This window comes from Halichoerus grypus, chromosome 11 (assembly GCF_964656455.1).
Source record: "Halichoerus grypus chromosome 11, mHalGry1.hap1.1, whole genome shotgun sequence".
Lineage (NCBI taxonomy): Eukaryota > Metazoa > Chordata > Mammalia > Carnivora > Phocidae > Halichoerus > Halichoerus grypus.
In genome coordinates this window covers 83,050,279-83,070,900 of record NC_135722.1, presented here as the reverse complement: position 1 = coordinate 83,070,900, position 20,622 = coordinate 83,050,279, and the positions used below count along the sequence as shown (strand labels likewise).

The window sequence follows — 20,622 nt, the reverse complement described above, 5'->3', positions numbered from 1 at the left end:
CCCTGGCGGTCATCATAAATCTAACGAGAACCAGGAGAGGACAAGTCACCAGCACCGGCCCTTCTCCCTCCTCTCTCCTCTCTATCGTCCTGGCCCCTGGTGGCCCTGGGCTCAATTTCTCAGCCGGGTCCTTTACTGCTTTCCACCTCTTTCAGGTTCTTTCTGTTTGTTCACCCGCCACAGTCAAGGGGCTGAAAATCCCGAAGCTGAGATTCTGCTTCTAGCTCTGCTCCTCGAGTGCTGGGACACACTGGTGGAGTGACTTCCAGTCTGAACACCACAGTTTCTTCGTTTATGAGCCTCCCATGAGAGTTGTAAGGGGATAAGAGAGCGGATGTAAAAGGACTGTAAAATCACCAAAGGATCAGACACTTTAGATCCTAAGTTTATTTCCAGGACTGAACTCGTCAAATCCTTTGAAGGGGAGACTCTTGCCCCAGACGCTCTGTGCCCTCCTCCATGTGTCCTGACTGAGGCGCTATGGCTTGTCTGCCTGGCTTCTACACACCTGGCAACTGCCTGGTCCCAAATCAGAAGAGCCACGAGTGAGCTGTGCTTGTGGGGAAGAGCAGGTGGGTTTACCAACATTTCCCAGGCAATTAATCCAGTCTGGGGTCAGAGACAGGGCCCTAGAATTACAGCCTCAGAAGTTTTATTCCTGAAGCAGATCTTTTAGCACATAGAATCATCTAGGTAGATTCTCAAGGAGTCACTGAATATGCATGAGAGAGAGAGAGAGAGAGAGAGAGAGAGAGGATATGAATAAGGGGAAAATAGCAGAGAAGCGAGAGGAATGGTGGATAAAGACAAAGGGGAAAGAAGACCTCAGGGACTGTGTCACCAATGTGGTTGGATAGAGACTGGGGGAAAGGCTAGGGAGAAAAGAGGAGCAGGAGGAAGGTTCTGGGAGAGAAATAAAGAGGCCAAGAGAGTGGAGCCAGGAGCTGGTGGCGCAGGCAGATGGAACAACAGAGACAGAGAACAGAGCCAGAGGAGTGGGCACGCAGCGAGGCCTGGCAGCCAAGCCCTGTGGGTTTCCGTGGGAAGCAGATGCTTTCAGGGAGCAGCAACCGATGGTCCCCAAGCACGTGGATCCTTGTTGACTCCAGGCCCAGGGCAGCCTCCTCGGCAGCCAGCCTTAGCCCGGAGGAGCAACGCCGGTCCAGAGAGGCAGATGAATAACAGCCCTGCCACTGTGGGGCTCCAATGCCTCTCCTCCGTCCTCCTCCAGGCTCCACCATCCCCTTGTGAGTCCCAGGAAGCCATAAGCGGCCACATCACGCTGGGGAGGAAGCGGGCTGCATTAGAGGGGTAAGTGTGAGCCACAGCACCGTGTGCTAGTCTGTGCATGGATGTGCAAGCTGGTGGAAGGGGCGGGGAGGTAGAGCAGCGGCTCTGGCAGCATGGAGCTTAGTGCCAAGAGTCTGCGATGTGCTGGGGTGGGACTGATCCCCAGCAGGGTACTCCTGGCCAAGCAGTGGGGGCAGGGCCATTCCTTCTCCTCTGGGTACCCACTGTGATCATCCTACAGCTTCCTGCTGCCACCATGTTTTTCTTTTGCCCAAGCCACCAGACTGCCTCAGCCCCTTCTCTGCAGGAAGGAGCCTGAAGAACCCTGGGGGTCTGGGTCAGAAGAACCTTGGGGCTTCCCTGGCCTCATTCCCTCCCACCAATGCTCACAGGTCACTTTCCATCGGGGGCTGCTGACAGAGAACAGTATCTACAAGGCGCTGACTTGGGAGACCCCACCCCCACCCCAAGAATGCTGTCTGGTAGGAAGGAAGCTCAGAAGGAGCCGGGGAGAGAGAGGTTTTCACCGGGACCTAGCCATCTTCCCAGTCCAAAGGCCACTCCCATGCTGTCCTCCAGCACCCGCCTCAACGCCCCTTTCCAGTGGTGTCCCCAGAACACGGCAGTGACCCCGACGGCAGGCTCCCCAGCTGTGCCTGGGTCGCTCCCACAGCCCGGAGTCCCGCACTTCTATACCCCAGGTCAAGGGCTCCTGCCAGTGGCCCCAGAGTGAACAAGAGCTGTGCCCTGGGAGGGAAGTGGTAGAGGGAGGGGAGCTGGGTGTGGAGCACAGCGTTGGCGTGGAGGCACAAGTCACTCAAGTGAAAGACAGGTACCACGGGAGCCAGATGGGCCAAGCAGAAACAGAAGTTAAGTAGGAAGAGACGGATAAACAGCAGACACCAAGCAACCAGCCAAGCATATGCTCTGCAAGCAGGCGACACAAGCACCCAGTAGGGTTTTGGGTGGGGGAGGGGACACAGACCCACAGGGATGGGGACATAGGGTTTGCTGTGGGCTGACTATTGCCTGGTCAGAACTAGCGATCTAATCTTTCTCTGTGGAGCCTCAGAATAATGGAGCGCAGCTGTGCTGGCAAGGAAAAGGCGCATTTGGCAGGGTGGGGGCAGGGGAGCTTGGGCGGGCTGCCCGAGGGATTGGTCTCCGGTGCAAGAACCAGAGTCCCAGACAAGGAAGTCTGAATAGCCAGGTGCCAATTCCAAAACCCCAAAGCAGAGACCCCTAAAGCTGAGTGAGATTCAGGACACTGCAGAGAACCACAGCCTGGCAAAGCCGGGAAGTCCTTCAGCCCTGCAGGTGCCGGCTTCCCCGCTCTCCAAGCCCATCTAGGCTGGAGCCCTCAGTCTCGGTGATGTCATCCCTTTGAGCTCCAGGCAGGGAAGGGGTGGAGCCAGGCGGGAGCTTTGCAGGGTTTATAGGCTCCGCCCCCAGACCGGCTCTGCTTCGGGTCCCTGTCGGCCCAGCCCTCTCCCGGCCGAGCTTCCGGGCCGGCGTCTGGAAACCTGGTACTGCTGCAGAGCAGGAGAGGGGAGGGGAGGGTCATGCAGAGTCACCCCTTGCAGAAAGCGGGGCCTGCGCAAGGGAAAGACTTACCTGAGGCCCACTTCCACCACATCCATGTTCATTCCCATGTTCACTTATGGGAGCTCGGAGCTTCCAAGGCCCCTTAGCCCGCTGATAGGAGCCCAGTTTCCGAGTACCCCAGCCTCCACCCCCTTCTCCCCCCAAGCATGTCCAGAAATGCTCATGTGCTCTGCAAAGTACCAGGTCTCCACTGGAATTTCTTCTCTGGATACTGCTCCAGGGAGGAGTAACTGAAGGAGATAAGTACTACCCCAAGTTTGTTAGTGCTGAGCTAAAGAAATAAAAGCTGCGAGCGGAATCTGAGACTATTCTAAGCCCCAAATCTAGACAGTCGTCCGGCAGAATGGTCCCTTCACCTCTCACATGCTCCTACTGGACATAAGCCAGCTCTGTAACAGCTGCTGGCCTCTTTGCAAAGCTGGTATTGGCCTCAATGTCCTGCCTCCCCTCTTCCGGGGCTGCCCTAGCCCGTGCCAGGCTCTGTGGCTTGGAGCATTGAGGACTCACTCTGGGCTAGGCAAAAATTGGCCTTCCTGTGCCCATCTTAGATGTCAAGGAGTTATTTGGGGGTCGCCACATACCTAGCTGGGAAGCACAGATAAAAGAATCAGCCCCGGCCTGGTCTGTGAAGTTCACCGCACCACGGGGGCTGGACACAGATGGTTGGCATGGCCCCAGGGCCCAGGAGTGGAGAGAAGCTTTCCCAGGTGTAAGCTTGGGAGCCAGGCCCACGTGTGCCCTCGTGCCCAGGGCAGATGCTTGGCTCAGTGCCAGGGATCCTTGGCTCTGTGACCATGATGTGTCTAGGACAGACAAAAGTGAGAATGGGGGTGAAGAAGGAAGAAAGGCAGGACCAGGAGTAAAATTTCTACTTTGATTCCTTGAGCCCTGGACTAGGAGCCTTTGGCAAGACCAGCACTAGGACCAGCTCACACCAGGAAAATGCTGCCCTTCCCTTTGCCAGTTCTTGGACTCACTCGTGAAACGAATTGCCCTAATAGCCCACAGTATCATGCACATTACACTTTCAGACTGCTTTCTTATGTATCAGGTTTGATGCCCATAACATCACCATCATGGAAATAAAGCAGATGGTATTTTAATCCATTTTATAGATGAGGAAACTGAGGCTGGATTTGAGTATCTATCTACTGAAGGCCTCACATAGGTGTGTGAGGTTATATAAAAATAAATGAGCAAAATAACTTATTAAGAACCCAGGCTCCTAGACTCCTACTCTCATAACACCCCCCCCTCCCCCGCCGTGACACTGCTTCACATAGGAAGAGACACGACTAGGGGAAGAAGTTTCCACCTACGGGATAGCTGCTCAACAAAGGGGTGAAGGAAGGAGAGTGGAGTAATTGTGCGTTGGAGCAAATTGTCACCTGGCATGTGGGCCTCTGACAGAGGAGCACGATGTGTGTGCATGTGGACACACAGCCCAGTCTCCAGGTGTGTGCACACCCTGCTTGTTTCAAAGGCTGAGTTAAGAAAGGGTATATGCATGAGATTGAGATAATTCATAGTTTTATACATTAGCATATATACTGATGGCAAATGCATGTACAGGAAGAAAAAAGAGAAGGATGTGTTTATGTGGAGATGTGAGCAGGGTCTGCATGTATTTTTCTGCTAAGAAAAACATTATACAGACAGGTTCACAATGTGTCTGTGAGCACAAGCCTGGTGTCCTGGGTGTGCAAATGTGTCCCGGTGTATAGGCATGGGTGAGTAAGTGTGTGAAGAAAACTAGCACCAACTGGAGAGGAGCATTTCCTGGAGCTGAGTCAAGGGCTTCTCTGTTCTCCTTTCCAAGGCATTCTTAGAGGGTCTTCCTGCCCGAGACAAAAAGGTGAGCATTCCTGAGCCCCCGGCTGCCCCATGAAGCTTGTGCTGCCTCACCCCACCTCAGGCCCCCCTGCTCTCCCCTCTCAGTCCCACAGAGGGCCTGAGCAGATCAGTTATAGCTTATAACATTTAAATTCTGGCCTGAAGGTGCTGAGGAGGCCCTGGGAGAGAAGAAGGAAAAGGTGGCATGGATTTCAAAGGAGGGACTTGGAGTCAGCAGATGTTATCACTTGGTGCCTGAAGTATCCAGTCTCAGAGTCAGACCCAGAGCCCCCCGATTTGTGTGGAAGCCATGGCTGGGCCAGAAGCTTAAAGGCCACGGGTGACACTAGGAACTGCCCACTTCCACGCCCAGGGGGCAGCAAAGACCGGCAGCCCATCACATCCTAGAGCAGACATGCTATCCTCTACCGTCTCTACCCAGCCCCCCCAGCAGGTGCCCCAACCAGAGAATGGGAGGGGAGGGGCCTCCTCTGTGTGGGGCCTCCTCTGATATCTGTAAAGAGTTCAAAGGAGCTGAGAGCCCTTGCGAGATCACATGGTGGGGGCAGCTACCCAGGAAGCCCCCGGTGGTACCACAGAGAAGCCCACTTCCCCTCCATCGCGGGGTGTTTGGGCTGTGCTGAGCCGTCCCCCACAGAACTGTGATTTATAAGGCTGTAACCTCTGCCAGAGCAGGCAACCTCAGCTTCATTCACCATGAATGGGGGGGGGGGAATAAATTCTAAATCCCAGGAGCTGCTACTGCAGCCCTGGTCCCAGCAGTCAGCTGCAGGGAGAAGCAGTGATGCAGGAGGAGGAGGTCCTGAGCTCCGGGGATGACCAAGAGCACAGCTTAGACCAGCAGCTGGAGTTTTCCTCGCCAGGGCTCAGGTCCAGCCCCTTTGAGGGCTGCCACACCTGGAGATTCTTCCTCCCTTTTCCCCTCAGTAAAGGACACACCTGTGTGGCACCATGACAAAGATTCAGGGCACATCAGAGCTGGAAGGTACCTCAGCTCTGCTTTAGTGTCCCAGCCCTTTGTCACTTCACAAACAAGACAAAAGATACCCAAAGGAAAGAAGAGACTTGGCCAAGGTCACCGAGCTCATTGGCAGCCACACCAAGATTATCATTTAGGATTTTTGCAAATGGATATTTCTATAGTTCGGTGGAATTTAGAAATTTTTCAGAAAGTTAGACAGTCTGAGCTAAGCAGCCAGCTTCCCCTCATCCACACTGGTAGAACACTGTGATTACAATTCAGCTACACAGCTCCGCTGCGAAATGCAGTGGTATACCCCCAGTGCAGGCCGCACAGCAGCCTGCCACTCTTCAGACAGGGACTCTAAGCCCAAGGTCAGTGCACCGGCTTCCTGGGCTCATGAGCCCTTCAAATTGTAGGCAGATTTTTGAGTGTCTGTGCTCTAGATATTTTTCTGGAGAGAAGTTCACAGCTTTAATCAATTTATAAAGAGATGCATGATATGGAAAAGTGGAGAATCATAGTCTTAAAGCATCAGGAATCCAGGCTCCAGAGAAATCAGATCTTAGCAATCAGTTGCTAGGTGCCTTAGCAGCATTCACAGACATAAAAGGGTTGGACTATGCTTCCCTAGATATATGACTATATATTTTGCAGTACAAAAGAGCTTCTAAGCTCTAGAATATAAGTTCCTCAAGGGTAAGGTTATTATCTATTTGTTCACCTATCTGAGATATCAGCCTGGGTCAGGGCCTGGAGCAAATACAAATTTGATTAATTTATTAATCTGTACAGTACTTCTCTTCCCATATCCAATGCTGCTTTGTCTCCAATGATGATAAGAATTATAACAGGGAAGCCTGAGGTAAGAAGTGCAAAAATTATTTTATAATTCAATGTTAAGTTTCTGGACCTTTTTCATCCACTGTTAAAGGCTGATCACCTTGGGGAAGTCGAGGCAGTCGACCCAAAGCCCAAATTTAGATCTCCTGATGCAGTTTGTGTTGCATTCCACAACTGCCCCAGACCCTTCCGGGAAGCTTACTCCTCCAGTCAGAAGGGGAGAGCTCCAGCAAGCAGGGGCTTGTCTAGACCCTGGACCTCAGGAGTCTGAGTTCTCCCTTGTAAAAAGGAGAAGAATTCTAAATCTGGCAAGGATCAGGGTAGACCCTGGCCTCAGGACACAGGCTCCAATTCCTCAGCCTCTTGATCTTCTGTTTGATCGTCATTCCCTGTCCCACTTTGCAGCTTCTACAGCTCAGCTGCTAAGCCCACTGGGGATTAAGAAGTTGGGGGGAGGGAAGGGGAGAGAGCTCACCCTGGAGAGGGTGGCTTTCTGAGGAGGGAGGAGAGGATGGGGTTCTCAGGGCCCCACTGGGCCAGCTGTCCCCCCCTTCCTCAGGCTCACCCCCGTAGGCTGGACCCTCCTTTGGAGAGACGTGCTCTGAGAGGTGCTCATACAGCTGTTGCCTCTGTCTCGTCCTAAAAATAGCCTCCTCTCAGCCCGTGCCCGCTCAGGGCTGGGCCAGAGCTGCGCTGAGGGTTCACAGGCAGGCGGGGCCAGAATGTGGGGTGGGACACAAGTGCCCCCACAACGGGGAGACAGGAGGAGGGAGGGTACCACCTCAGGACCTGCCTCTTGACTCTGGTCTTCTCTGGTGCCCCAGAAAGTCCCCTAGAGAAGGGACAGGCTTTCTCATCCCTGTGTTTTTGAGGGGACAATGAGGCACAGAAAGGCTAAGCCAGCTAACCGGGGTCATGTACTAATACCTAACATTTAGGAAGACCATACCACATGCCTGTTTCCACTGTTTTAAGCACCATTGACATAAAGGACCCTATGATGTAGGTATTGTTAGTATTGTTCCCTTTGATAATCAAAGAAATGAAGGCCCAGAGACATGAACTCCCCAAACTCAGAGTCAGAAAGTGGGGGCAGGATTCCACCTCAGGCAGCCCCCCACACCCCCAGCCACAGCCAAGGCCGAGGACCCAGCCCACTCAGGACACAAAAGGCTGAGGAAGAGGAAACGAAGTCCCAGAGTTGTCCCAGAGGAGGGCAACCCAAGTGAGATGGGCATGGTTGCCTAATATCCACCTTCTAAAGAGTTCATTATATATAATCACAGACACATGGCATTCCTGGGTCCACCGCCCAGCAGCCACTTGGTCATATTGGCTTTGAATTTTTAGGTAAATCCTCTCTAGCTGTCCCATTCACCTCGCATGCTGCCACTTCCCCCATTTTCTGAAAAGGCTCAGGGACATGGTGCCCAGCTAAATCCTGGGGAGTAGGGGCCCCAGAGACTCAGTCAGTGGATCATGCTTCTGGGCACAGGCAGGTGGGGGACAGCTAGGGACCTTTTGAGCCTGTGTGATGTAAATGCTTAGAATCGAGCAGATTTGGGCTTTACAGACAGGGTGGACAGAGGATGGAGGGAAGGAGGTAAAGGGGAAAAGAAAGAAAAAGGAAAAGAGGAAAGGAGGGAGAAAGAAGAGGTGGGAGAGGGGGGAGAGAAAGAAAGTGAGCAAAAAGTGGGTTCTCAAGACTGGCTGGCCACCCTCTCTAGACTAGAGGAGGCTAAGAGGGGAAGGGCTAGGCCTGCGGAACATACATGCCGGCAGGGGCACCGGAGAGAAAGCCCTGGTGTCAGCAAGAGGGTGAGGAAGGAGGGGACCACGGTGGCCCCAGGATCGCTGGATGCTGTAAACACTGCTTCAGTCCTGTCTCCTCTCCAGTTCCTCTGTTGGACTTGCCTGTTTAAGGCCCAAGCACACATCATGCTCCCGCAGACACTAACACAATTAACAAAACACATTCATGAATCTTGCATGGCATCCGGAGCTGTCTCCTCTCTCCCCAGCATGGGGGCCAGCTCGGGAGATCCTGTGCAGAGAGCTGTCTGGCCCTCCAGCATCAGGGCCTCCTGAAGAAAGCAGTGTAAACCTTAGTAGGACAGCAAGACCACCTCGTCCTGCAGGAGCCCCATTATAGGCGGGGACCAGGAAATACTAAGTCAGAAGAAGCTAGGAGAGGAGGTGGCTGTGAATACGTGTTTGCAGGGGACTGGGGGAGTGGATCATGCCTTCCAAGCTCCAAATGAGAGCATTCCCCAGAGGCCCACAGAATCACCTGTTTGGGGGATATTTGACCTTTGAGGACAGAGCAGGAGAGTGTATGAGACCGAGGACATCTGCATGAAGGTATGTGCATGACTTGGTAGTGTGATTGGGTGTTTATGTTTTGTGGGGTGTGTATGTGTGTGTGTGTGTGTGTGTGTGTGTGCACTCAGTCTGGAAGACTGGTGACTCACTAAAAAAGGGAGCTTTCTGATCTGAAGAGCTTATTTTCAGCTATTTTTATCTCCTCTTGTCTCTTGGCCCTTTTCTCCCCCTTGTCTTTTTCAAATGTGGAGGAATTTGGGGGCTGTGAATGCTGTGTGTGCCTATGTGAATTTCAGCTTGAGCCAAGAGGTGGGAACCACCCCCTCTGGAAGTGCAGACATGAATGCCTAGGTGGGATCTGCAGGTGCACAGTGGGGACACACTGTGACACGGAACATCTTATTCTGGTATGTCCATGTACAGGCATATAAGCAAGTGTGCGTGAAGCCACAAAGGTCCCTGGACGTTTCCACACTGCCAACCTGAACCTGTGGCCATGGGCACAATCCTGGGCCCCTGTCTTGGGGACTGGCCCTGACCCCTGCATTTTCTCTCTTTGCCCAGCCACCCTCACCTCTAAAATGTTGACATCTTATCAGGAAGGCCTTTCTCTGCTCTGTCAACAGGGAGTAAGAAATGAGCTGCTAACTGGGCTTCTGTTATGACTCATTCCAGCCCATCCTGAGGCTTACCTACCACCTTTGGCCCTGAGACACTGCTTCCCAATCCAGCAGTGGTCCAGCCATCTGGGGCCAGCTTGTGCCTGGGCTGGCAGGGCAGGGCTGAGAGATATATTCCTCCTCGTGTGAGCTCACTCTTCCAGCCCATAAAGAGGAAGATGAGCGGGAACTCTCTGAGTGCCCTGCCTCAGAAACCCTGCCTGCAAAGAGAGGTCACTGCGGCTCCCAGGGAAAGCATTCCAACGTGTCCTTCTCTCCCTCCACTCCATAAAGGGGGCAGGGCAGAGAGCAGACTGCATTCTCGAGGGTTCTAGAATGCCCTCAGGTCCCTTGATGTTGAGTCTATGGTGAGATGACCATGTACGTGCACACATGCTAGTGTGACAGTACAGGAATTCACGTGTTGACAGCAACCCACACAGCCTGTGGCAGATGCTCTCGGTGTCACTCCACACACGTATGGGCCCCCACTGCCAACCTTCCCACATGGGCTTGCACATCGGCACCAGTCACCATGGGCACACATGTGCACGCTCACTCCTACTGGACCCCATGAGAGCTAATGGGAGGATTCCATCATGATAGACAGCCTGAGGTCCACCACTTCCTTAAGTCTGCGGTGTATGCATGGCTGAAAGGCCCCCAGCCAAGGGAGCCAAAATCCAGCCATTTGTGGCTCCTTGAGCCATGTACTCTTCTGAAGGACCACACCAACCGAGAGGAGGAGCACTTTGGCTAGTTTGTCTGCCCAAAGGCACCGTAGCTCCTGGTGTCCAGTGAGCACTGGGTATCAGCTCTCGGAGGAACTGGCTATCTATCCGCCCACCCACTTCATCCCATTCCACAAGCATTTAGGGTGCGTGTGCTCATGCAGGTCATCATCGCAAAGGAGGACAAACCAGAGCCCCCAGATCATTCACGGTCTGGCAGGGAAGACAGACACCTGTACAATTAGCCTGACAGATTGTGCCACCAAGGCTGTGTCTGCATGAACTGCAGGGAGTCATTACTTCCTCCTGCTGGGACCTGGGGGCCTTCCCAGAGAAGAGGGCAGGACTTTTGCCTCTGCCTTGAGTGGTGAGTAGACTTCACCAGGATGAAGAGGAGTTTATGTAGGGGAGGCAGAGTGCAGACGGTGACTAGGGAAGGGCGTGGTGAGCAGCAGAACAGCAGGCTGGACAGGGCACATGAAGGAGAAATCAGATCCTGCCAGCAGGTAGCCTGGGATCAAATCCTGCCTTTACTAGTCTGTGGCCCTGGCCTCAAGAAGAGATTTTGAATTCTCTCTCTCTCTCCTTACCCCACTAGAAGGAAAAAGTCTTTGCCGTTCTTGAAAGATCTGGATGTCTTCCAAATGGGCGCCTTCTAGGCACCCATACCATGGGCATACTAACAGGGCCTATCTTCCAGCAATGTTCTAAACTTAAATGAGAGAATCCAAGGGAAGCTGTTAGCACAGAACTAAGTAGTTTTGTACTAAGTTGTTAGCCTCTTTTGTGGCTGAAACAGTGGTTCTCAACGGGGGCAATTTGCCCCCCAGAGAACATTGATCAATATCTGGAGACATCTTTGTTGTGAAACCTGGGAGGCAGGGTGGGGTGACACTGGCATGCAGTTGAGAGAGCCCGGGATGCCGCTAAGCATCCTTCAGCGCCCACCCGAGAAGGCCCCACAACAACACAGTATGCAATCCCAAACGTAAATAGTGCAGAGACTAAGGAGTTTGCCTCTCTCCTGAAGACAATGAGGTGATATTGCTTTCTAAGCAGAGATGATGTAATGAAATCTAAGTTCCAGGAGGAAAATCCCATCAAAGTGTGACACACTGAAGAGGTCAGTCAGGACCCTATGGGTCTGCAGAAGGGACTTGAGCAGCAGCGCGACCGGCAAGGGAGCACCAGGGCACAAACTCGAGGGGCATGGGAGGAAGGTGAGGATTAGGAGAGGTGGCTGGGGTGGGGAGGGAGGAACAGGCATGGGTCTGGTCGTGGGGCGTGGGGTGCTCTGAAGCTTGTGGGAGCCAATGGTGATGCCGCCTTTCACTACAGCCTCTGAGGAGGAGGCTGTTTGGCCCTCCAGAATGAAAACACCTCCAACAATCTGGATGTCAGCCATGTGCCCTCCGTGCCATCTGTTCCCACTCCTCCCTCCCCACCCCCATGTGCCAAGGACCGCTCTTCAAGAGGCCACTCACTACACCTCTCAGGGCCCAGGAGAGGTGGGCATCCTGCTGTGCCATTTCTCCTTCCTTTTCCTTACAGTCCCCTTTGAATGGATGGAGATGGAGACCCTCAAAGAAGGAAGGACTCCCCATGGCCCTAAGCAGACAAACCACAGAACGAAGATGACCACTCTGGGCTCCTGATGTCCAGCACCTGTCCATCTTTCAAGACCCTGCAGCTCCTGCGGCCTGCTGTGGGCACAGGGAAGGGACTCAGCTCAGAGACTGAGTCTCCTTACCACCCCAAGTCCCTGTGTCCCCTCGAATGAGCCCTGAAGACAAGTGAAAGGAATTGGGGAGAAACCCCAAGCAGTCAATACATCAGCAGGTGAGCATGTGACGTGTCCTGACTTGTGCTCAGGGCTGAGAAAGACAGTAGAGCCATTTAAGATGTCATTCCTACCTTCACAAATATTACAAATCTAATTGGGAGGGCAAGACAAAGAGGCAGAGAACGACCAAAGGACAATTAAAAGGGCTTGGTAGAACATAAGGAGCACTGGATAAGGACTAGACCAGAGTTATGTCCCAGTGCCTTGGGATCTGAAGTAGGTCCCTTACACCTCAAAAAGCTCCAGCTACCTGATCCATATAGATTACTTCTTGTTGTCTGGCTTAGGGATGGCGGTAGCACCTCTGATGGGTTAGTCCTGATTGCCCGAAGCACTGTGTTGAGAAGGACTCTGAGGGAGCATTCAGGCTTGGAAGTGCTGTGGTTAATTAGTGCTGTCTGGGGTGAGTGCTAACAGAATGATGGCTGCTTATTAACTACTCCTGAGTAAGAGCAACTGACCGGGATCACTTGTAAGGACTCTTCCAGCTCTCAAATTCTCTAATTCTGTGATTTAAATGGTACATTTCAAGGTACTGGCTGGAAGCACAATAAGTCATGGGAGGAAGAGCTCTGTGTGGGTTAGACTCATCAGAGAAGGCTTTGGGAAGGAGGCGGCACTTTAGCGAGGCCTTGAAGTGGGGGAGTGTGCGTAGCTGTACAGGACGTGGGAGGACATTTAGATGCATGAAAATGGGGCTGAGCATGGGCTGTTCTTGGTACAGGAAGGAGGAGGCCAGCATCACTGGAAGGCACTGTCTTTGTTTGGGCAGATAAGATTAGATATGCAAGGCTTGGTCATACCGAAAAACAAGAACTAACATTTATTGAGAGCTTACTATGTGGGAAGCCACAGAACAAAGATGACTTTCCACAAAATATTTCATTCAATCATCACAACACGCCCACAAGGTAAGTCCTATTATTAGCCTTCTTTTCTAGAAATGGAAACACAATTAGAGACATAAAGTGACTTGCTCAGGGTCACACAGCTAGTTGGAGGTAGAGTCAGGTTTTCAGCCCAGGTAATGTGGTTCTGAAGTTTGCAGGTGTAACCTCTCAGTTCTGGTTTCTCCCCTCCTCTTAAAAGTGGGGCAGTGAGGCAACCCAACAGTGCAGTTGAAACCTCACAGCTGAATCTCTGAGGTCCAGAGAGAGGGCAGGAACAGCTGCATCTTGAAGAAGGAAGACCTAGGACATCAATCACATGAACAAACCCAAGCCAAGAACGTGGCAGCATGGACACAGATCACAGTAAGCACAAAGCACCATGGATCCAGGCTCCTGGACACTTTCCCCAAGCCCTAAATAGTCTACTGGATGATGTCCCAGCACTGCAGATAAGGCAGCAGGGCATGATATTCCAGGGATTTGGGGCTCAGCATGTGAAGGTAGAAATAGATCCAACCCTGCTCATACCACAAGCTCAGAAGCAGAAGGTGGCAGCCTTGAATGAAGATCTCATTTCAGAGTTCTTAGCTTAGCGCTGCCTTGGCCCAGGGCTGCAGCCTCTGGCCACCTCAGCACTGTCCCTCCCTGGCACCTGGTGGTGTGCAGGGGAACTTCTGTCCCTTCTCCCTCTTTTCCTATCCCTCTCTTGTCCCTTCCTTCCTTTCTGGGTTCAAGGGCAAGCCCAGCCTCTCCCCAGCTCTTAGTTCAGTGGGACCCAGGGAGATACTGCTATGCATCTCCCTGCCTCTAAGCCCCTGAGCGGAGGGAGAGACTCATGTCTTCTCATTCTTTCTTCACCACTAATACCGCTTGTCCCCAGCCACCCAACAGCCCTGGACCGTGCAGACATGACTCAGAAATCGGGCGGAACAATAAGAAACCAGCCTGGGAATCCCCCAGCCTTTCTCACAATCTCCCTCTCTGCACCCCAACCCTGGCTCTCTGTCTCAGCTGATTAAACTCACTCTCAGAACCCCCTGGAGGCCCTTCCTTCTAGCTTCTCCATCTGGCTTCAGGGAGGCCTCTGGCCCCCACTGCACTGAGGAAGAGACAGAGCCATAACAATGGACTGGAGGCTCCCACAAACCACCTGCTAAACTCTCACTCTTGTTGTCCAGAATATGCTCATTGGCTAAAGACCTGATTTTGTAACTCTCTTTCTAGAACTTTCCTCCTTTCCAGACCACTGGACCACAGTGGCCATCCCCACGGTCAGGAAACTCATCTCATTTTCCAACTTTTCTCAAATGCCTCTATTCTTTCTTGTTCTGGGGATTAGCAGGGTCTAACCCCCCCGTCCAAGTGAGGCTATTCCTTAGCACCCCAGCCCCAGCAAAAATAATTCCCATCTTACCTCTTCTAAAACTTACAGTCCAAGCTCCTTGGGCCTGAGGCACAGAAAGAACACTTTCCTTCCAGCCAGTAAGTGGCAAAGAAGAGCAAACCTGGGCTTTTACCTTGAAGAAGCCCAGTGGAAGGCCCTAGAGCTCTCCCCAGCCCCCTGAGCTTTGCTCTTTCTTCCCAGTGCACCCAATGGCCCGGTGTCCTCGGTCAGGAAAATCCCCAGCAGCCAACCTCTCCTCTCTCTGGCTTCCTGCTCTTCTTGTGTAACTCTCTCCATTACATGGGTACACACACCCAGTCGTTGCAGGCCTTCTCTGGAGCTGTCCCCAGCAGAACTCACGTTGGCTCCAGTGTCAGGGGCAGGACATGCAATGCCGGGTCTCTCTCTGTCTGGAGAGTGAGGCCATAAAGGAGCAGAGGTAGAGATGCTGTGCCAGCAGCATGGAGAGGGGTCACAGCCCAGAACAGAAGCCAATGCCTGCCCATCACCTGCTGCTCGGCTCATGCACACACTGGAGTCCTGGGGTGCTTCATTCTCACCGCCCGTATCTGCTGTGGGGCTTACAGGACAGAATGGGACAGCCCCCCAGAAGGCATTGAGGCATTTTCATGGAATTCATGAAGATGACCCAAACCTTTTTCCAGTGAGAATAGATGTCATGGTCTTCAGGCCTCAAAGGGCTACTTCCTACAGGAAGGGCACATCACCTGGCTGGTGGGTAGGAAGGGCTGGAATAGGTGAGTGCCACAGTGGGAAGAGTAGCAACCATTCTGACCCCATCATACCCAGTTACATAAAACTCCAGCTGACTTGGTATAAACTATGACTAAGAAAACTTGCCAAAGACAGTTGGTGGTCCTCCACCCCCCTGCAACTGGTGAGAACTACCCCCACAGAGAGCAGAGCAGAGATTAGGGCTCCTAGCTCCATGGCCCTGACTCATCACACACACAAACACTCCCCAACACTTTTTCCCAAAATGGTTCCCCTCCTACCCGTCCACCCTCCTACCCGGGCTGGGTGACAAAAATGAACACCCCAGAGATCTTGCCAAGTTCTGGGCCAGGCTGAGCCCAGGGAACATAACATTCTTCACAGAATGAGGAAGCCAACTCTCCCACAGAAACAAAGTCCATTCAAAGGAAAATCACCACTGACTGACCCTACTACGGTCACTGCATTGTTTCTCAAATAGCTTGGACTACCTGCCCTCAAAAAAGAGCTCAAAGCGCTGAAATCATAAAATATTAGAGCTTAAAGGAAACCTAAAGGTCATGCTTAACCCCTTCTCTCCTTCCCTATTTCCATGCATCTACTCACACATTCACCTATCTATCCATTCATCAAAAGTTATTGAGTTTCTATTATTCGCATCTACAGTGCAGGCAATGGGGACCTGATAGAGGCAGTCTCTCCTCAAGGAGCTTATCATCTAGAGGGTGAGAGAGGCAGGTGAAAGGGAAGTTGCTACAGTGTGACAGGTACCACGACAGGAAAGACACCTGTTCCCAGGTGGGCAGGGCATCCAATGGAGTGGGGGGTGGGGTGTTCATGGATGCTTACTGGAAGGAATCATACCTAGGTCAAGATACAAAAAAGAAGGAAATCCCATTTCATTCAGTAAGGGGTCTATTCAACACATAATATGGTCAAAGCACAGTGTTAAGCATGCTACATGAAGATGAATGAATTGTAGTATCCACCAATGGATGGGGGATATAAATTAAGCTACAAATTACCAGTATATACTATGAAGCACCCAAGAGAAGGACCCATGGAGCCCTAGGGAGAATTTAAGAAAGAGTGACAGGAAATATCCTGTTGGGAAATCAGAAAAGCTCCGTGGAAGAAGTAGAAAAAATTGGACTTATCTTGGGAATGGATAGAATTTAGAAGCACAGATAGGGTGGGGAAGGCATTCCAGGCAAAACTAATGGTATCAGCAAAGCTTAAGACCCAGTGATGTCTGTTTGGGTGAATGAGAATATACCAGTTTGACCAAAGCTTGTAAGATGAAGCAATGGTAGATGCAGCTTAAACATAGGTCAAGATCTTATAATAAGGGACAATTCTTAAATTTAAAGCAAAGCCCAGAGAGGCTAGGCAATTTAATCAAGGTCACAGTTCGTAGAAAGCAGGTCTTCTGGATTCAACTTCAAGGCTCCGTCTACAGGTCCTAAGCATGCAGGTTTCTCCCCTTGCCATGATCCAGCCCCCTCTCTGATGGAGGAGCACTGTGGCTGACTCCCCTATCCCCTTGCTGGAGGGACTCTCACTGCAAAGCAAGCAGACCCCAGGCTAGAAATCCAGGCTGCTCTACTCCTTCCTCTGCGTTTTTTAGATGAATATGTAGATTTTCTTAAAGAAGGTAGAAGAATCACCCTAACAGACTGGGTTAGGTTCTCACTTTGGCCCTTGCCCAGCCCTGTTTGAAATATCTGGAATTCCTATAGCTAGTGTCCTTTCCTCTTGCTCCCCCCACCGCCTCTATACTGACCTGTGGTCTTTAGGGTTAAGCCTTTATTTTTTTAGGTACAGGCCTAATTCTATGCTGGAGTCCACATGGGTGTTTATGACTGCAAGCTCTCAAAATACTGGGACACTGTACCTAGAATTCCCTTTGAACAGTCAAGCACAGAACACCAAACAACTAAGCGTCTGAAGCTGGAAATTGGCATTAAAGGGCGGGCTTGTTGGGGGTAAGAGATTGTAATAGTAAGAACCAGCCACAGGGTGGTGCCATGAGGCTGACGGAAGGGTTTGCCCAGGCTGGAAGCAGATCTGCGTTCCTGCCTCATCCGGTGGGGGTTCAGAGAGGATAGCTCTCTCCTAGAAGGACCGCAAATCAGGGCTGGCAGCGGGATCCAGGAATGCGGGGGAAGACTCACAGACACAGTGTTTGCTCTTTGCTCTCCTCTTCTCCTTTTACAAGCCATCTGTGACCAAGAGCCGGACAGGAGGCACCTGAGAGCCATCGGATTTGGATCGTGCTCTAAGGGAGGGGGAACAGTGGTGGGGGCTCTTCCTCTCATCAGGAGGAAATCTGTATGGGGGTGGGGGTGCATGTCCATGTCCTTGAGGTTTGAGAGATTGGTTGGCAGGGTCAGACATGCTTTCTTCTTAGTCTAACAAACTTCTTGGAAATAAAGCCAATTCCGGGAGGGAAGCTATACCCTGGACATTTGCTGCTGCCCCAGAATTGGACATTTTAAGGGCCTATCCTAAGAGAGGGTCTGGATGCTTCTAAGAAGTACAGGAGAGTTTCCTTTCTGTTATCCATCCAAAACTCACCCTACACATAAACCATACAAATCAAATATTTCTCTTAGCTCAGTTCATATCTGTCGTTAAATATGCATTTCTACAAACGTCCTTTTCCAGACATCCCTCAATAGCCTTCTACAAAGTACTGCTGAGAAAAACATCTCTGCACGCACAGTTGCACACATATCCATCTTCCATGCATCCCACACATACCACCCTCTCTCCAGGTCTGCTCACACGAGGACCCCGCACGGAAATTTACGTACATATTTCTCCACACAGAAAGGCAAAAGCGCGCGTGTGTGCGTGTGCACACACACACACACACACACACCAAGGTGGTAGACACAGTGTAATGCAGAGACCAGAATAACAATACCCTTGCAGGGTGAGGGCCAACATCATTTGACCTTGCAGTGGGAAGTTTGTTTCCAACTTACACATACTGGTTCTAAGCTCATCTCTGGAGAAACAGAGGAGAGCTTATCAGAATCTGACTGCAACATCTCCCCAGCTATGAGGACGAAAATTACGAAAGGAGAGGGAACTTTTGATTTGGTGCTTTTTTGCGAGGTCAGCAAAGTGTGAGGTAGCTGCACCCAGTCTCAGTAGGGGCCAGGAAAGTTAGCCTCAGACCTTTGAACTCGCCCTTCACAGGTCAACCAAGGGTCAGGGTGTTTGTTGATGTAAGACAGAGAAATTAAGTGTGTGGATCTGTGTGTCTGAGGGTGTGTGTGTAAAAAAAGAGAGAGCAAGGTGGGGAGGAAGAAAGGAGAAAACCAGAGAGGTGGAAGTAAGGAACTGAGAAATGGTACAGATTGTTAAAAAAGAAAGAACAAGCCCCAAAATGGAGTCATATGCCCCCCACAGCAGCAATCCAAGACTTAGTTTCCACCTCTCCCAAGAATGTGACCTTAACAGTCCATCTGAAATTTCCTGATCAGCACTAGTGAAGTTATCTGCGTGATAAAAACCCTTCTTCACAAAAAACGATGTCCTGGCCTGAAACAATCCATTCTTTCCTTTTACTGGTAACTTCTTTGCCCTACCCTCCTTTCCATAAAAACCTTCCATTTTGTACAACTCCTCAGACCATCTCTCCATTGGCTAGGTGGGATGCTGCTCAATTCATAAATTGCTTAATAAAGCCAATGAGATCTTCAAACTTAGTTGATTCTTTTTTAAAGATTTTACTTATTTATTTGACAGAGAGAGAGACAGCAAGAGAGGGAACACAGCAGGGGGAGTGGGAGAGGGAGAAGCAGGCTTCCCACAGAGCAGGGAGCCCGATGCGGGACTCGATCCCAGGACCCTGGGATCATGACCTGAACCAAAGGCAGATGCTTAACGACTGAGCCACCCAGGCACCCCAAACTTAGATGATTTTTTAAACAAATTTGGTGGTGGTGGTGGGATCTGAAGCAAACTTCTGATGGTATTCAGAAACAACCAGATAAACAGGCAGGGAGCCCAGAAACCCTTTTGAGTTCACAGTCTTTCTCACCATTTCTAAGGGCCATGGGTAAGTTTCTGTCAGTTCTAAGCTCTGTTTTCTTTGCACTGAACTCCCAATCTAATTGGCTTTCCTTTAAAGGGAAGGTCAATTTGAGCAGGCTGACAATTCTGCCTGGAGCCACGTCCCTAGCCTTTCAAACTGCAGTTCTCCAGGAGGAAAACCCCAAACCTTAGCTCCGTCCCTGGATTCCACAATGGGAATTCTGATGCTTTAGCCTGCAACTCCTATGTGTTTGGCATCCTCCCCAGATTCCACATTAGGAATCTCTGGCAACAGCTGCAGTTCTGCATTTGTTTAGCATCAGCCCGCAGTCCCCATTCTTTGGGGCCTGCAGGGTCAGTCTGCTCCCCATTCCTCAGATTATTAGTGTGACTCCAGGACAATGAAAGGCCTAGCTAAAAGAGATGGGATTCTTTATTTCCAGAAAGTTGAGCATGCCACTTTCCGGCACACGTACTTACTTTATGCATAAGAACTGTATTTCCATAAGTTGAAGATGATCTAGCAAGATGGCAAAATTTTACTAAAAAGAACCTGGAATTCCAATGGCCATTACGGGGAACATTCCAAATAGATACAATCATTTAAAAAGTGCACTTAAAAGCAAGCGTTTTCAAATCAAACAAGCAGAATGGGATGCCTATTTTAATTAGTATGCAGAAGCCGTCAAAAACTTTCAAAATTCCAGCATAGCTCATTGAATGATTCATTGCAAACGGCTATGAAAAATTAAAGAGATAAAGGGTACCTAAAACAAAGGCTACAACCCAATTCCTTGGGGAATTGGAAATAGTTGCTTTTGTTTTATAAATCTATGCCAGGCCAAAGATGTGTCTCTAGTGGTTCAAAGTTCACCTGGCCTGCCTGTTCGGCCAATCCCCTAAACCTCACCTATTCCTCTCAAAATGCTTGGAAAGATCAAGACATTGGAGACAGGATTGTTCTGCATTTAATCTGTGCTTTTGTGATATAAAATTTTATCCCTGTCTTCTCTAGGACCAAAGAGCCATTCTTTGAACTGCAAACTTTAGGGAGAAGTTTCTTATCAGAAGGATAAAGAGAGAGAGGGAAGTATTTGGAAATTGGGCCTAAAATGTCCTCTCCACAAATACTAGTAAAAACAAAAGTTAGAAAGATCTTTGTATTGGGGGCACCTGGGTGGCTCAGATGGTTAAGCATCTGCCTTCGGCTCAGGTCATGATCCCAGGGTCCTGGGATCGAGCCCCATGTTGGGCTCCCTGCTCAGGAGTCTGCTTCGCCCTCTCCCTCTACTGCTCCCCCTGCTTGTGCTCTTTTGCTTTCTCTGTCAAATAAATAAATAAAATCTTTGTATCTGTGTGTGTGTGTACACATGCACATAGTAAATATGAGATATTTTTTTATCTCCAGATGGTATTGCTAAAATTAATCTGTAAAAGAACTCTATTTAGTTGGTTTGA

At 50.8% G+C, this 20,622-nt stretch overlaps 1 protein-coding gene across 7 annotated transcripts in view; it reads left to right on the top strand.

The window, feature by feature from the left end:
- The first annotated feature begins 982 nt into the window (after positions 1-982).
- JAM3 (junctional adhesion molecule 3) overlaps positions 983-20,622 on the top strand; it is a 176,975-nt gene continuing 157,335 nt past the window's right edge. Inside the window, exons 1-4 of one of the 7 annotated variants that reach the window (XM_078058744.1) lie at positions 983-1,311; positions 11,347-11,485; positions 11,817-12,104; positions 13,198-13,361. Coding sequence is in view for 1 of the 7 variants with exons in the window: in XM_078058746.1 (XP_077914872.1) it covers positions 13,346-13,361 (16 nt within the window). In the remaining 6 variants the exon portion in view is untranslated. Of the gene's footprint in view, positions 1,312-4,714; positions 4,751-8,773; positions 8,915-11,346; positions 11,486-11,816; positions 12,105-13,197; positions 13,362-20,622 lie in introns of those variants that run through there. The other 6 variants (XM_078058742.1, XM_078058741.1, XM_078058746.1 and 3 more) reach the window with 6 other exon arrangements.